Here is a 17,801-nt window from a genome sequence, read left to right as displayed (position 1 = left end):
ATATATATATATATATATATATATATATATATATTTACTTACATATGTACATGCCTGTATTTAGACCTCTATAAATGTCATTTGCCTCCTGGTTCTTTCCTCTATTTCCTTTTTACTTTCTTCATGCCTCACCATCATGTTCGGCCTTCATTCGGATTTAGTAATTCCTTGCTGCTACATTGCCCTTGTTTAAGCCCCACAAGCAGGCCAAAGAATTTTCAACCGCCTCAAATACATATGAAAATTGGGCGCCGAATAAGGAAGAATGAAGATTCGATGCAATGAATTATGGTACTGATGAAGAATACGGAAAATAGCACAGATTAAAAAAGAATGAAATCTGTCTTGCAAAAATACAGCCAGAATGTGCCTTAGAAACAAAGATGGCGAGGTTTCGTCTCAAGTACTTCAGAGGTTTTACCAGGATAGACCAGTCTCTGGAAAAGGACGTCATGCTTGGTAAAGCAGCATGTGATCAAAGAGAAGGAAGGCCCTCAACGAGATGAATTAACACAGTGGTTGCAATAATAGGCCAATCATAAGAACAACTGTGGGATGGCGCAGGACCAGGCAGTGTTTCCTTCTGTTGTCCATAGGGTCACTATGAGTCTAATTAAACTTGAGTGCACCTTACCACAACACTTTCAGAAGCAAAATTTCCCAAGTGATATTAGGCTTGTTTTAGAGAAATCATAATTAAATGGGTGAACAAGTCAAATTAAATTGCATTGTGAATGAGTTTCTTGTTTTATTCGTGCAATTGACTCGAGTAATACGGAGTTTAAGGATACTAATAGCCCATGCAGTCAAAAGTCTGAGTATATACTCTTGTTTGGTTTCATTAGCAATTCAAATTGAATGCAAAGTTCATAATTTGAAATGTAAACAATCACTTAATATACAAGAAAAAAGTTATGAAAAAAATCAGATTTATAATTTATAACTGAACAGTGTACAACTTAAGTTTGAACTGCTTGGGGCCCATATAACACTACACTTTTTTCCTGCTTCTCTTGGAGTGAGCTCAAGTGTTGCAAATATCCGATGAAAATGCCATGAGCCAGCTGATGGTGTCTGGCTATCAAAAGATATAGCGTCTGGAGTCTTAAAGGCAAAAAAGCGGCCATCTAGCTCAGAAGCAACGAAGCCCACATGGAGGAAGCACAGCAGCCTGCCTGTGTGATCACGAGGTGTTGAAGGGATCAGGTAGCAGGCATCATCAGAACAAAAAATCTTATCATAGTGAATGAGGGGGGGTGCATGCGGAGTAGAGACCCAAAACCCATTTGTAGACCCACTGGAAGGGTCCGGTCCCCTTAGAGAAGGGTCTCAGGGAAGAGATGAGGCAGTCAGGCTGCGATGTAGCAATGATGAACCATACAACTTTCCTCTAGTTCCTAAATGCTTCCTCCTCCCTATCATGATCCCCATTCTACCCTACAAATCTGGCTAGACCAGAGGATGTACACCGGTACAGATAGGAACTGGAAACACAGGGAATCATGGGCAGATGATCCCTTAAGGATCACCAGTGGTGTGAGTAGTGATACTGGGAGGGTGGAGGGAGGATGGGTTGGAAAGGGGAAACCTATTACAAGCATCTACATGTTACCTCCTCCCTAAGGAACGGACAACAGAAAAGTGGGTGAAGGCCTGAAGGGAGACATCGGACAGGGCAAGATATGACAAAATAATAATTTATAAATTATCAAGGGTTCATGAGGAAGGGGTGAGCGGGGAGGGAGGGGAAAAATGAGGAGCTGATGCCAGGGGCTTAGGTGGAGAGCAAATGTTTTGAGAAAGATGAGGGCAATGAATGTACAAATGTGCTTTACACAAATGATGTATGTATGGATTGTGGTAAGAGTTGTATGAGCCCCTAATAAAATGATTTTAAAAAAAATAAAGAAAATGCCACGAGCCACTTATTATCTCTGCATTCTGGGATGATTAGCAGCACATGGCGGTGCTTTAAGCTGATATTTCCAACACTTGTGCTTATAAAACCCCACTTATAAAAGTGGGTTCTGAGCAGTTCAAACCAGTGTTGTTCAGGGGTCACCTATATTTTTCTTTTGAATTTTTAATGAGAAATTTTAGACAGAGAAGTAAATATATGTATGATGAATTCTATGTCCCCATTATACATCTTCAACAATAATCAATGTATGTCCAATCTTTTATCATTCACTTACACCTCCCACTGCCCTTAGCCTCCTATGAACTTGCAAAATATTTGGCTAGTAGACTTCCATAAATCTTGGAATATATTTTGATACTATCATAAAACAATCATACAAAGCTACAATTTTTTTTTTTTTTTAAAATATGGAACGCTTCACGAATTTGCTTGTCATCCTTGTGCAGGGGCCATGCTAATCTTCTCTGTATCGTTCCAATTTTAGTATATGTGCTGCCGAAGCGAGCACAAAGCTACAATTTAAAAACAGTGTTCATCTTACTATTTTTTAATGGAAGAGCCCTGGTGACATCAGATTATGAGTTGGGCTTCAGTTTGAAACCATCAGTCCCTCTGAGGGAGAGCGACAAGGTTTTCTATTCCAGCGCTGGTGATAATAGTGGTAAGCAGAACTGCCTCCCAAGGTTTACAGGCTCAGAAACCCAGAAGGGCAGCTCTACTACGTCCCCTAGGGCCATTAAGTGACTGAATTGACTTGATGGGAGTGAGTGAGGTTTTCTAAGGAACCTTCCGATCTTCTAGGTCCTCTTTGATTCTCATGGAGTTAGAGTGCTCGTTGTCTGTCCAATTTTTTAAAATGCCATCTTTGAGAGCTCATTCAATTACTTTTTTTGGTGTGTCAAACTAATTTACTGAGAAGTTTCTGGGTGTCCAAGAAGTGGCCTGATGACCATGGTCTGGCGGAATCTCCTGGACCTCAAAGCTGCTGAAATCAGATCTTATTCAATTTTATCTTATTTTAAGACTAATTGGAGGATGCAAAGATGGTGATGAATACTATCTTATGTATATCAAAGTTTTCTCAACCCAGTTTCTTCATGGAACTAATGGCTTCTAATTATGATGGAGAATTATAATTACTCTTTATAAACTATAGTTCTGAAGCTGCTAGTTCAACAAATACGAATTTTCTAAGGGACAAACTACAAAGAAGTACAGTAAACCTTTACAAGATTACTATTACATTTGCCCTCATGTAAATACCATTTATTTTTAAGCATACAGGTGCTTGTATGATTTTCCTTGTGTAAAATTCTTTTTTATTTTAATTCTAATAAATCACCTTATTGGGGGGGCTTTTAAAAGTCTTTTATTTTTAAAAGATCATTTTATTGGGGCTCTTACACCTTATAACAATCCAGACATCAATTGTATCAAGCATATTTGTACATATGTTGCCACCACCATTTTCTAAACATTTCCATTCTATTTGAACCCTTGGTATCAGCTCTTTTCCCCTCCTTCCCTACCCTCCCACCCTCGTGAACCCTTGATAATTTATAAATTATTTTTAATTTCATGTTTTATACCGTCTGCTGTTTCTCTTCACCCATATTTCTGTTGTTCGTCCCCCTGGGGTGTGTGTGTGTGTGTGTACGTCAATCATTGTGATTGGTTCTTGCTTTCTCTCCCTGACTTTCTATGAATAAGTATCCTAATAAGGTTAGAGCTAAATTCTGTACCCCCCTTCCTATGATGGGATTAAACAGCTTTGGAATAAATTTGCAAGTTTGCCTTATACTCCATATTTTAAAAAATTATAGAAATATATTTTTCCTACCAATCAATTCTGCAGGCTTATTTGGTCGCTTGTTGATAAACGTTTCAAAGGATTCCTTCATCAGGTTGATAAATTTTTCATTTTTCTGAAAACACACTTCTATGATGTGGTCCACTTTATCCTTAAAGTCAAGGAGGTCTTGCACCATATCTTTATCTTTTTCAGGATTGATAACTATTGTTGTTCCAAAAGTCTATAAAAGCAAATACATACAAAATCATCAACAAACCTATGATACCCAAAATTCTGTTACCAGACAAAGAGGCCCTTAGAAGAATCGATGTATTTGAATTATGGTGTTGGTGAAGAATAATGAATAAACCATAGACCGCCTAAAGAACAAATAATCTGTCTTGCAAGAAGTACAGTCAGAATGCTCCTTAGAGGCAAGGATGGCAAGTACTTTGTCTCACGTACTTTGGACATGTTGCCAGACGAGAATAATCCCTGGGGGAGGACATCATGCTTGGTAACATAGAAGGGCAGTGAAAGCGGAGACCCTCAACAAGATGGACCAACACACTGGCTGTAAAATAGGCTCCAACACAAAAACAACTGAAGACCGGAAGGGTGGAGGGAGGGTGGGGTGGAAAGGAGGAACCGATTACAGGGATCTACATACAACCTCCTCCTTGGGGGACAGACAACAGAAAAGTAGGTGAAGGGAGACGTGGGATGGAGCAGTCTATAACAACATAACAATTTATAAACTATCAAGGGTTCATGAGGGAGCGGGGAGTGGGGAGGGAGGGGGGAAAATGAGGAGCTAATGCCAGGGTTCAAATAAAAGGCAAATGTTTCGAAAAAGATGAGGGCAATGAATGTACAAATGTGCTTTACACAATTGATATATGTATGGATTGTGATGAGTTGTATGAGCCCCTAATAAAATGATTAACGTCCCCCCCCCCAAAAAAAAAAACCAAACAAACCAATTGAGGATATACAGGACTGGGCAGTACTTCACTCTGTTGTACACAGGGTTGTTGAGTTAGAACTGACAAGAAAGCATCTAACACCACCACCAGTCATAATAGTTTAATATGAGCTACTCTCATTATTATATGTAAAATAATTTTAAGTTACTGGGAAAATGTCTACTCCTTTCTAAGATCTTCTCTATGCATAAATTCTTATGACAAATTAATAAGCATACCCATCACAGAGCAGTTCAGTGGCCAAGTACATTTCAAAAGATTAGGAATGAAACAAGGATGCATATTCCTAACTATAGGAAGAGCTTTTTAAAAGAATGCACACTTTATTTCTTGATGAAGATTAGTATGTCTGTGACACGCTACCCTACTAGAATTTTACAGAACATTCTTCAGTATACACTGAACTAGGTCATACTTATTTAGCCCTGAAACAGCATACGAATATTGATCTATATTGAAAAGGTGCCTTACATCTAGAGGGGACCTCAAACACTTAAGTAGAAAAATGGATAAAAAATAATGGAATTTTTCCATGAACATTTTGAAGTTTCCCCTTTTAATTTCGTGATTATCATTTTCTTTCTACTTCATTTCTAGTCATAAACAGCGTGTCTTTACCTTCTATTTATATCTGTAATTATTACATTATGTTTGATACAGTTGATGTATGGATTGTTATAGGAACTGTTAAGAGTCCCCCAATAAAATGATTCAAAAAAATAAAAATTAATTTAATTTTTTACTAAGAAAATTATATTCATCTACATTTATAAGAAAAAATACAGAGATCCCTTGTACATTTGCCCAGTTTCCTTCCTCCATTGTAACATTTTACCTAACTATAGTACAGTACCTTAAGCAAGACGTCATTGATGCTACTAATAATCCTATTCAGATTTCCCCAGTTTGACTCAGACATACTGGTACATATATTAAGCTCTAGACAATTTCATCATCTGCAGAAGATCATGTACCCAACAAGGAAGGTCAAGATACTTAACAGCTGCAGTACCTCCAGGATCCCCCATTTCCTTGTTTTAGCCACGCCTACTTCTTCTCTTTACCTATCCCTAAGTCCCTTATAACTATCTGCCCTCCATTTCTAAATTTTGTCATTTCAAAATCATTACATAAATGTAATCATATGGTATATACCTTTTGGGGCTGTTTTTTTTCCCCTCAGTATAATTTCCTGGAGGCCTTATTTATCTTTTTACTTTTTTTGTTGCTGTTGTTATTTAGACTTAGTAACCCTACAAGATAGGGTAAACTGCCCCATAGGGTTTTATCAGTTGCAATCATGGGGCAGACTATAGCTTTCTCCTGCAGAGCCACCGGCTAGCAGCGAAGTATTTTGACCACTACACATTACCCAAGCATCTTTCTTTTTATTCTGGGCTTTAACAATAGTCACCAACAAGGAAAAACACCAAAGCTTTTGATAGCTGTCCACAGTTTAAAGTGAAAAACTTTCTCTAGAAAAATGCTTAAAACTAGAAACACATTAAAAGACTAGTTATGTATAAATGAGTGGTGGTTTAAAATGTTGTTTTCACCATTTCATCAGTATTATCAGCAGAATAATCTATCATTAAATGGCAAATGGGGTCACTGATACCGAGTTTCCCAATGTTGGCACTATTGACATTCTGGGTCAGATAACGTCTTTGTTGTTAGGAGCAGTCCTATGCATTGCAGCAGCATCTCTGGTTTCTACCTGCCGATACTTCCACCATGTTCTCAGTTGTGACAACCAAAACCATCACCAGACAATGCCAAATGTCTCATGGGGGATGGTGGTGGGTCAAAGTGTCTTTGGTTGAGAATCACAGGTCATCAGGAAGATCCTCTGTTAGCACTGTGGTAGTGTTGATTGTCATACAATTCTACTGGGAACCATACATGAAAACTGAAATACAATACCCAAAAAGCATTTGTATTATGTACTGAAGTAAGCATGCCTTGGTACATAGGGGGGAAAAGTTTTAATACATGAAAACTTAAGCTTAAACAATGTCTTATATTTGGTTTGGTATGAAATAGAACAGGATGCAGACCAACCTGAAAAGCTGATTTGAAAACCATGACTATAGAATTAAACTAATATTTATGCTGATGAAGAATGCCCAAATAGCAGTTTTTATAGTTACATACAGGATGTTACTTAGCATTGTTGGTGTTATCTTAAAAAAAAAAAAAGAATAAAATGACATATTTAAAGAAATAACATGAAAGAAAAAGATGACTGTCCTCTTTAATATTTGTGATCAAAGAACAAAAGATACTTCAGTTCAGTTCCGTGGCCAGGGTAGACAAGTATTTTGAAGACAGAATATCTATTTCCCTTGTATAAAGTACAAGTAGAATTATCAGTAAGACAAAAATCTGAAATACCTTGATGTATTCACTCCAGTGCTGCAGTAGTATCTGCTGACCACCCTTGACCCGACTGAACAACTGGTACATCTGTGTGAGATCAGGTACTCTATTCTCATCAAGCAAATGATCAAGCCCTGAAATTATATAGTAATGTTAACATATTACACTGGCAAGTCAACATTAATAAAAAATAGAATATGCTTCAATAAATGTTGATATATAATTTATAAATTGAGGGAGTATGCATAACACTTGAATTATATCTATACATGTGGCCTATTTCATTATGAGATAGATGCTATTTGGTGAACCTAATTTCCTATGTATGTTGGGAGATGTATTTACTATTAAGTCTCTAAAAGCTTCTTATTTCACTAAAGAAGCAATAATCTGAAAGATGCTCATACAATTATTTAATCTAGAAAACAACAACAACCCCCCCCCAATTATTTAATCTGGGAAGCTAATGAGTCCTAGATTAGAGCTGATTTAGTCTCTAACTTACAAAACTTATCTGTCAAAGCACACACTATCAAATCCATTTTTAAATTTATTAATTTCATTTGTATATATTATAAACTAAGAAAAATATTTGTTTAACAGATATTGTAAAGTATTCAACATAGCTTTTTAAGTTTTTACTGTTAAAGTATTTAAATTTTACAAAGATTTTATAAAACCACACCTTAATCAAAAGAGCTTTTATAGATTTTCGCAATACAGTATATACTCAAGAATAAGCCGACTCAAATATCAGCAGAGACACCTAATTTTACCACAAAAACTGCCTAAAAAATGTGCTGAAAAACTCGGCTTATACACGATTATATATAGTATTTGCTTTATTTTAACAATAGAGAAGAAAAGCTGTTAGTCATGTTACTTTCCAAGAGTTTCAGGCTCTTGTGTAAAATGGGCATTATGTCTATACATTTAAGGTGCTAAAGTAGGCTGAACAGGGTTCCCTAGATGGGCATGACCATTTTGAACTTCCCTTATTGGGTCATTACAGATAAAATTAGTTGAAAGGAGGTCATACAGGACTAAGAAAGGTCCTACATCCAATAACGAGTGTCCTTATACGAAAAGGAGAGGACCAGAGAGACACATAGTGAAGACGGGGTAATATGACTGATAAGCCAAGGGATACCAGAGATTGTAGGCAACCACTAGACGTTAGGAGAGCGGCAGAGGATGTCTGTCTTTCAGAGCCTCTGGAAGAAGAAACCTGTGAACACTTTAACTTAAACTTCTTGTATAAAAACTGCTGTTTTAACAACGCAGTTTATTAATTTATTATAGCTGCATTAGGAAGTAGATCTAATTTTAAAATGCATGGTGGTGGTGAAATTACAATTATAAATCCTTAGCTAGACCTCCAAATGTTACTTTTCTAAATTATATTTTCATTTAAATTAATTTTAAAAGTTTTTTATTATAGAGTATTAAATAACTTTTAATTTTATAGGAACTCTAAACAATGTCTTCTTTACAATATTAATAAAAGCTACCTCTTTACGATGCTTCTAATACAATTTAGAATAACACAATTTAGAACTTTAACATGTTACTATTTTTAAAAAGCTGCTTATCAAAGTGTGTGCTGAAATAACTTATGCAAATATTTAATCTGTTAAAATCTTTTTTCTTGTAAAGTGACTTATTTTTTTTAAATTGAGGCAAATTCTAAATGCATTTTATTTTTATGGTGGACAGTAAATGAAGACCTCACTTATGTGAAAATGAATCGTTTGTATACATATCAGTGTGCTATAGTGGAAAACATATCCCGATTTGAATCATGACTCTGGAGCTTAAAAGCTATGTGATTTGAAATACTTATACCAAGGCTTTCTTTGCACCCCTGTTTTCTTACTTTTAAAAATGGAGATAAACACAGGGAAAAAAAAATAACAGGATTGTTCTAAGATTAAAAGCTATTAACACAAAGTTGGATAGTTTACAACCGCAGGTGTTCGATACTGTTAATTTTCTTTTGGGGTTTACTTAATAGGAGCCTAGCTGGCACAGTGGGTTACAAGTTGGGTGGTTAACTACAAAACCACTAAGCCCCTCTGCAGAAGAAATAGGAGGCTTTCTATTCCTGTACAGAGTTGGCTTTCTATTCCTGTACAGAGTTGAAGTCTCAGAAACCCACAGGGGCATTTCTATTCTATTCTATAGGGTCATTATGAGTTGGGAGTGAAATAATGATAACAAGTTTGGTTTTTGGCTTTCTGGTTTAACTTAATGGCCCTAATTTTAAATAATACAGGATAATATTATTATCTGGCAAAATATATCTGGGCAGTAATTCCAAAGCCAAACTCACTGCTGTTGAGTTAATTCTGACTCACAGCAACCCTACAAGGCAAGCCTATAGACTCACCCCTGTGGATTTTTAAGGCTGTAACTCCTTATGGGTACACAGAAAGTCTCATCTTTCTTCCATGGACCTATTGGTGGTTTGGAACTAATAACTTCAACACTGCAGCCGAATACATAACCACTCATTGAGTCATACTTAGGGGCTCTGCTAAAATGAAACTTTATTTTCTAATACCTTGGAAGAGAATTACATTTCCAAAGACCTTTAAAATAACTTTCAAATGGTTAATGTTAAATACTAAAAAGCTACCTAAAGTCCAACAGTATTACAAAAGGTTAGATGTGCTCACTGAAATCAATGTTCAGAGAACTTAGAGCGTTTTCGAAGGCTAGAAATAACAAAGGATCTATACTGAGGTGAAAAGATCACTATTAACTTGGAAAGCATATGATACAAGAAGCAGTCTCAGTCTTAAACACCAATGTCTGAATTAGTCTGACTCTAGGGAGCCAAATATTTAGTCATTAATCCACTAAATTCTTGTGGAAATGTAATCACTTTGAATACCTATGCTTATCTGTATCAGTAAAAGCACGTTGATCATTGCCTGTATTGTTTGTTTGCACAATAAATGATAATGAAGGATAACAATATTTATTACTGTAAATAGTCAAGCTAAAAAGCCATTTGTACAATAAGAACCTTTAACTTGGCACTCACATTTCAAATATGTTTACAGTCTACAACAGTGGTTTCTCAACCTTCCTGATGCCACCACCCTTTAATACAGTCACCCATGTTATGATGACTCCTCAACCATAAAATTATTTTCGTTGCTACTTCGTAACTGTAATTTTGTTACTGTTATGAATCGGTGACCCTTGTCTAAGGGTCGTTCAACCCCAAAAGGGGTTGTGGACCCACAGGTTGAGAACGGCTGGTCTAGAAGATCTTAGTACATTTCAGTTCAAGAAAGAAAAAAAAGTGATTTTAGCAGTAAACAATAGTTCTACCACACATAGCACAATTAAAAAACAACAACAAACTAACACTCTATAGTTCCTTATTCCCCAGTGACTAATGCTTATTAGAAAATACTTTTAAATTTTATTAAAATAATAAATACTCTTAAATTGTAATTTACAATGCTTCATTTAGTTTCTTCGTGATTTAAAGGATTATCATTCCATTTAATTCAGTTAGGAAAATTTACCTTTTTGTAGAATTGCTGTTAAATGTTCTCCTAATAGTTGTTTCTCCACAGAAGCAATTAGTGGTTTTCTATATAAGAAAAAAAAAAAAGAAAAAAAAGGAGCAAGAATGAGAAATAAAACAATCGACTCTTTACAAATTGAGTAACATATGAGGAGGCACCCACCAACCCCCCCATAATTGTCCCCCCCAAAGCTATGAATTTAAATTTTTTTTTACACAAAACAACCTTATCACTTTCAAAGCATTCTCCATTACACTTAATACATTTTTTAATTCCGCTATTCCATTTTTGGGAACATTTTTTCAAATTCATCTGTTTGATGCCTGACAGCACCTCCCTCACTTTTTCTTCACTTCTTCTATGTTGTCAAATTGCTGTCTTGTCATGCCCCTCTTCATTCACAGAAACAAAAAGAATCGCACAGAGCAAGGTCAAGTGAGTATGTAGTCAAGGTCAAGATAGGCATGTAGTTTTTTGCCAAACACTGGTGCATTGAGATGGCTACGTAAGTAGGTACGGTGTCGTGGTTGCAAAACCAGTCCCCCATCTGCCACAAATCAGGCCTTTCTGTTGCACAATGTTTTGCAATCTTTTCAGAATCTCTTTTTTAAAAAATTATTTTATTGAGGGCTCGTACAATTCTTATCACAGTCCATACTTACATCCATTGAGTCAAGCACACATGTACATTTGTTGCCCTCATCAATCTCAAAACATTTGCCCTCCATTCTAGCCCTTAATATCATTTGCCCATCCCCCCCCCCATGAACCCTCCACAATTCATAAATTATTATAGTTTTGTCATAAGTTACATTGTCTGGCGTCTCCCTCCACCCTCTTATCTGCTGCCCATCCCCCAGGGAGGAGAGGAGGCTATACTTAGATTCTTGTAATTGGTTCCCCCCTTCTACCCCACATTCCCTTCACCCTCCAGGCCTCACCCCTCTCACCACTGGTCCTGAAGGAGTCATCTATCCTGGATTCCCTGTGTTTCAAGTTGCTATCTGTACCAATGCACATCCTCTGGTTTAGCCAGATTTGCAAGGCAGAATTGGGATCATGATATTGTGGGAGGGGAGGAGGAAGCATTTAAGAACTAGAGGAAAGTTATATGCTTCACAGAATCTCTTAATAGAAAACTTTACTGACAGTCTGAGCTGGTAGAACGAACTCCCAAACTCCAAATGCACTACAAGTCAACATATTCATCCATTGAGGAAGTTGATGGACACCCAGGAGAAGGTTAGATATCAATCAACATTTCACCGTTTTAGAAAAGATGTACACTTAAGTTTTCCCCACAGTGCTGTCCTTGTAAGCTGTTTTCAATATCACAAGTTTGAGGCATTTTTCCTGAGTAGGAAACAAACTTTTACAGCCTCACATCGGCCATCACAAAAAACGAGGTTTGAACGAAACTGCTTTTACAAAAAAATTCTGTGACCAGAGAGAACCTTCCCAGCGATGCCACTGGGTGCACTAACTCAGAGCAAGTGGCTGGGGAGTGGAGGTGGAGGGAATGCATACTACAAAAGCTCCACTCATTTCTGGTTTTGTTTTTTTTTAAGGGGGAACACCCTCATAAGTGGACCAATAGCTCTAGTGGAAAAAGAGGCCAGTAAGAAAGCAAGCACATCTTAGAAAAAAAGCAGATTATCTCAAGCTTTGTTGGTGGTTGGCACTTATGATAAGTTTTGCCATTCACATTATGGTGTTACTGTCACTTGATCAAAGGTACCTGAACTGCAGTTACAACATTCCAGAGCAGATTCTAAAGCTCCTAAAAAGTATGCTCAACACTCTAAGCCGGTAGTAGTAGTGGTCATGATTATGTTATAACTTAGAGGCTTGAGAAGACCATGACACTTAAATGCTATAAACTATTCTTACCTTGATCTCCTGAAACTATTCTTACCTAAATCTCTAATTAGTAAGTCCATGGTCTAGTTTGACTTGATTTTGAATCTGACTTACATAAAGAATAGTATACAAAAATACTATTTAACAGAAAAATACAGGAGACCCTCAAATATTCGTTAATTTTTTTACAGGAATGAAAATCTAAGGAAGGTTACAAAAATCTATGGGTATTGTTAAAAGGGTTACCCATATTTACAAAAGCAACAATGATTTTGTCCTTAACTTGACCTATTGGCAATGTGTGCCACTGCTTATCATTTTCTTCTTAAAAAGTCTTGACTTTTATGACTTCATTCTATCTGGGATGACTTCTTGTATCTTTCTGGCTATTTGTCCTTGTTTCTCTTGTGGGTAACTCTTCTTCCACGCACCAGTCAAGTGTGAGCATTTCCCACATCATTCCTCAGCTATGTTGTTGTGGCTTCACTCATCAGGATTCCTATAAGCTCATCAAATTCAATAGACCTAAAAGCACATTTATCTTTTATCTCATGCCCTCTCAATTTTCTATATTTTCAAACTGTAACAACCTTGTCCATTTCTTATATGTTATTCTATCCCCCCCTCCTTCTACGACGAAACAAACCAATAAAACCAACAAGTTCTGCAGAGTTTATTGTTTTCTATTTTTTTTTTTCCCCCGCTCCCCCATGTACCAGTGACCGGGCTATGGAGGCTGCTGAAAAGGAACAGCCCCCATGCATACATCACAGTATTGCTCTGGCCCATTGCCATCGACTGGAAAGCTGTACTTGAACAACAGCCCCCAGCAAACCACAGGGCGTGAGTTTATTGTTTTAATCGCCCTTTCCTCCTATACCTCTGTTCTTAGTTCTTACTACCTGAATGATTTTCATACCTGGACACAGAAACTCAAATAATCTCCCCCTTTTTCTTTTCCCTAGCTACTCATCAACTTTAGGTTTAGAGGGGGAAAAAACAGAATTAGGTTGAAAAACAGTATGACTGAATACCAATAGATACGTTTAGATGTCTAATTAAAAAGTGTGAAATAAAAATGGAACAATATTCAAGTGTATTCCATTAATATAAATAGAATTCGTTTTTGTCTAATAACTCAAGATTCTAGCTCGAATTACTTTCTTTTGGACAAAAACATACAGCACAATTGTTAAAATTTTAATTTACAAAAGCGGAATAATGACAAACCACATCTGCAACATGTTAGAATAAAAATACCTTTAGATAAAGTGAATTAATCCTTTAAGATGCTATTTATTTCAGTAACTAGCAAGGGAAAACTTTAGCTATAGTGAAATTACAAAAAACTAAATAAACGGTACTCACTGTGTACTGTGGTCTAAGTATGTGATTACTCGGTCTCCTTCTTCTTCTAAACGTTTACTTACATGGTTAAGGTATTCTGGAACCTTTCAAACAAAACATTTAGAAACTTCTGTAATAAAGATTCTTAGATATCCAGGAAGTTCAAATATTATGTTTCATTACAAATTAAATAAACAATCCTCACCCTTCATTCTGGAATACCATATATATGCAAGTATAAGCCGACCCGAATATCAGACGCAGCACCCAATTTTACCACAAAAATGGCATTAAGAATGTGCTGACAAACTTGGCTTACACACGAGTATATACAGTGTATTACTTTCTTTACAAGCCTAAAACAACACAGATTACCTTGGTGAAGGGTGGAGGTGATAGGTGGGGCATAGCGTATAAAACGGAAAAGTACATGTGTGTGAAGGAGAATATAAAATAGAAGATAATTTTAATTCCACTCCGGAGATAAAAATTAACCTCTAGAATTAACATAAAGTTAGCATAATATTCTGGGCTCTGTCCACAATGAAACGGGTTAATAGCATAATATTCTTCCTCTATCAATGAAGTGCCACAGAAAAGTGAGCAATAGGCACTCTGTATAGAAGCTTTTCACATGCAAATGTTTCCCTGAAAATCTTCTGAAAAGTTACTACCTACTGAAATCTAACTATATTAAGAATTTATTTCTCCAATGCAGCAGCTGGGATCAGTAAGAAAAACCCAATAAGCTGGCTCTTCATTGAGGCCACCACACAATGTAGCCTCTGGAGATTTCCTAATACACAGTTCCAATTGCTAAGGGTCTCTACAGTTGGCAACACAGGAAACTTCTAAGTCATTGGTCTTTCAGATCCATGGGGCTGTCTTACGAGGACTATAGAACTGTTAACCAAATATCACTTGTTAATGCACAGGAATGGCCCAGTTATTAGTTCCTTTATCTTAATTTTGGTGACATGAAGAACAAAAAAATTTTTAATAACCAATTTCTCGGGTATTGTTCATATCCTTACTGAGGTAACTAACTTTTCTCGATGTTTTTCTGAGAGGACCTATTTTATTTATATTCTTGCTAAACTTGAGTTTCTTTACATACTTTAGAAACTTAGTGCTTTTTTATTTGGAGGAAGAAGAGGAATAAGTTTTTAAGTTAAACAAAAATTAAGTTCTTACTATAGTTAGATTTCAGTAGATGGTAACTTTTAAAAAGATTTTCAATGAAATGTTTGCATGTGAAAAGACACAGGAATGAAATACAGCACTTCAGAAACAATGTATAGTCTTACCTCTCTTTCTTGCATCAATCTTTGGCCTTCTGCAGCATACAAACAATTAGTTTCTTCCAAAAATTTCACTTCAAACGAATCTTTATATACCTAAGAGATGGGCGGTTACTTATTGACTGTAGAAACATATTACTTGAGAAATGCCACTCAACATCATTGCAGTTCCTGCTATTAACTGGCTGTTTGAAACTAATACCCACCTGCTAATAATAACCTTTAGCTGGTAGGTAATAGTTGGGTAACAGCCTTTATGTACTAAAATGTTGGATTCAATTGATGTATGGATTGTAACAAGAATTATAAGAAAAAGAATCCTAAAAAAAAAAAAGAAATTATAAAAGCCCCTATTAAATGATCTAAAAAAAAGAAAAAGAAAAGACCTTGCACATTATTCTCAATGGACTGCCGTCAGTTGCTGTACTTATTCATGGTTCCAGACTTCTACTCTATGCCCGAATCCCCAGGAACAGAAAAACAATAGTTTTTAAAAACAGACGTATGTATAATAACTTTTCTTTAGTATGGAGTAATAACCTGTTCATTTTAGGGGAGGGGAGAGGACATATAGATAAGTCTAAAGTAAAATTTCACCAGATGGGAGGAAAATAATAACCTTTAGCAGTAGATTCAAAGGGGCGGTGAAGCAAGCCCCATGTGTAGGGGCAAAATGCTTTCCTGTGAACTGTTTCAAGGAATGCCCCCTTTCTATGAAGTACTGGGCCTATGTCTACAGCAGTTCTTTACATCTTACGATCAATCTTTTCATGTTATGATTATTAGTTTAGTGTTAAAACTAGGAGTTAAGTCTCACAGGATTTGAACTAAAAAACCAAACCAAACCAAACCAAAAAAACAACCTTCTATATTTTTATAAAATCATTCCATGATTTCACTGTTATATTTAAACCTTTGTTACATTTGGCCAGGATTCAATGTTTTTTTTTTTTTTTAAATCTCCCTCTATAAACTATACAAAAATATTATTGGTGGACTTAGAAAAGAAGATACTTACCTGAAGGTCAGAGAGCATACTCAGTAGACTTCGCAATAAACTTCTGTCCACAGCTTCACCATTTCTCTCTCGTTCAATTAGTAGAAGAATACCATCAATAGTTTTACTTTGAACCATTTTATCACTAATAATATGGTTTCTAAATAGTTCTAATCCCATATCCCTGTACAAACCATAAAACAGAAAACTGTATTTTAGTTTCACACAAGTTTTAGGTGAAGCTCCAGTATATTATACCATCGTAAGATAATGCTGATTTGCTATTTCTCTAGACCCAAGTGCCAAGTTACTCACACCACCCCTAGCCAGTCTAGTATGTTTTATAATTATTTAAAGATGTGCTTTCTGTGGCGTAGCTTAAGCTGTCAAAAAGAAAATGAGATCTGTGTATTATAGCAATCTGCTGTCTTTAACATATGGTTCACACCACTCTTCATGGGTGATTAGAGATGCCTGCCACAGATTTTAAGAATCACTATCCTTACTTAGTCCACCCCCTTTTAGGAGACTCTCCGTGTTCTTTTCTTTTCCAGTCTGTTACCCTTTTGCCAGTATGTGCCCTCATCTACCAAATTTCTCCAGGTAACTCGGGACCTTCCAATATTAAGTTTATTCCATTGGAAAATATAATTTAAAATGTGACTAACAGTTCATCATATTTCCTCAAGTCATTACCACAAAAACCAGACAGATAAAAACCCTAAACTTTTTTCTTAATTACATTTAGGAAAGCAATTCAGCTGTCTGCAAAACCTATCTCATATAGTCACTCTGCTCTGCTCATTCTATGCAGTGCTTAAAAATTTTTGCGAGCTCCTTCACTGTCTAACCCTACTTACGGGATTAGGGAGCACAAATAAACACCAAAACAAAACATTTGCCTGAGGCCCTATGCAGAGACACTGAACTGGCATTTTGAAAGAGGATGGAGTGAGGTGTGGGGCAGTACTGAATGCAATGCAGTTAAGTTCTATGTTGGGTTTCTGGGAGTTACTATGGTTCAGAACTCACTTTCCAAAAGATAGATTTCCAGCCACTTCTGCCATATACTGCACACTGCAACCGTAATAAACATTTTTAAGTTTTCTGAACATGTCACGTCATGACCTTTCATTTAACTATAATCCATAAATAACAATTATAGTGTCAAAACTATATTTAAAAAACTATAGTGGTTAAATGTGCAGGCTGAGTGGTTAAATGTGCTTGGGTTTAAATCCTGGCTGTACTTCTTGGCTTGCTGTATGATGTTGAGCAAGGAACTTAAATCTCCCTGTGCCTCTGTAACTACACAAAAATATTGATGTATTAATGTAAATCTGTGAGAGATTAAATGTATTAACACTTGTACAATACTTCAAGACAGTGCGAGGTGTATAATCAATCAATGCTTAGTAAATGTTTATTATTACTATTACTATTCTAAGGGAGCTGGGGTTGAGCAGCAATAGTTCAAATCCCAGTCAATACATCTTCAGTGCAGCCACCATCTCTCTGTCAGTGGGGCTTACAGACAAAGACAACTAAGAATAAAAGTCCATTGATCTACATGTGAAAAACCAGTCTAGAACACCAAGGTCTGACAGCTGCCATGAGTTGGGGGCCAACTTGATGGCTGCCAACAATTGCTACCCACCACTTGTCACTTGTCT

At 36.3% G+C, this 17,801-nt stretch overlaps 1 protein-coding gene and 2 non-coding genes across 5 annotated transcripts in view; all 3 read right to left on the bottom strand.

Annotated features, from left to right (window-relative positions):
- The window catches only part of CUL4A (cullin 4A), an 80,578-nt gene that overhangs the window by 21,556 nt on the left and 41,221 nt on the right, over positions 1–17,801 (bottom strand). For all 3 annotated transcript variants that reach the window (XM_004704418.2, XM_045283881.1, XM_045283880.1), the window contains 6 exons: positions 16,150–16,312; positions 15,138–15,227; positions 13,852–13,934; positions 10,621–10,688; positions 7,094–7,212; positions 3,762–3,954 (listed from right to left, as the gene is read on the bottom strand). In XM_004704418.2, the coding sequence (XP_004704475.2) occupies positions 3,762–3,954; positions 7,094–7,212; positions 10,621–10,688; positions 13,852–13,934; positions 15,138–15,227; positions 16,150–16,312 (716 nt within the window). The remainder of the gene's footprint in view (positions 1–3,761; positions 3,955–7,093; positions 7,213–10,620; positions 10,689–13,851; positions 13,935–15,137; positions 15,228–16,149; positions 16,313–17,801) is intronic.
- On the bottom strand, positions 2,323–2,429 carry LOC115873268. The gene has a single exon (XR_004048316.1). It is a non-coding gene; the product is annotated as a U6 spliceosomal RNA (small nuclear RNA).
- LOC115873250 lies at positions 13,192–13,326 on the bottom strand. Its single transcript, XR_004048303.1, has one exon. It is a non-coding gene; the product is annotated as a small nucleolar RNA SNORA84 (small nucleolar RNA).

This window comes from Echinops telfairi, unplaced genomic scaffold (assembly GCF_000313985.2).
Source record: "Echinops telfairi isolate 266 unplaced genomic scaffold, ASM31398v2 ScPeMD7_7467;HRSCAF=8505_1, whole genome shotgun sequence".
Taxonomy (NCBI): Eukaryota; Metazoa; Chordata; class Mammalia; order Afrosoricida; family Tenrecidae; genus Echinops; species Echinops telfairi.
This window is presented reverse-complemented; position numbering and strand designations above follow the sequence as displayed.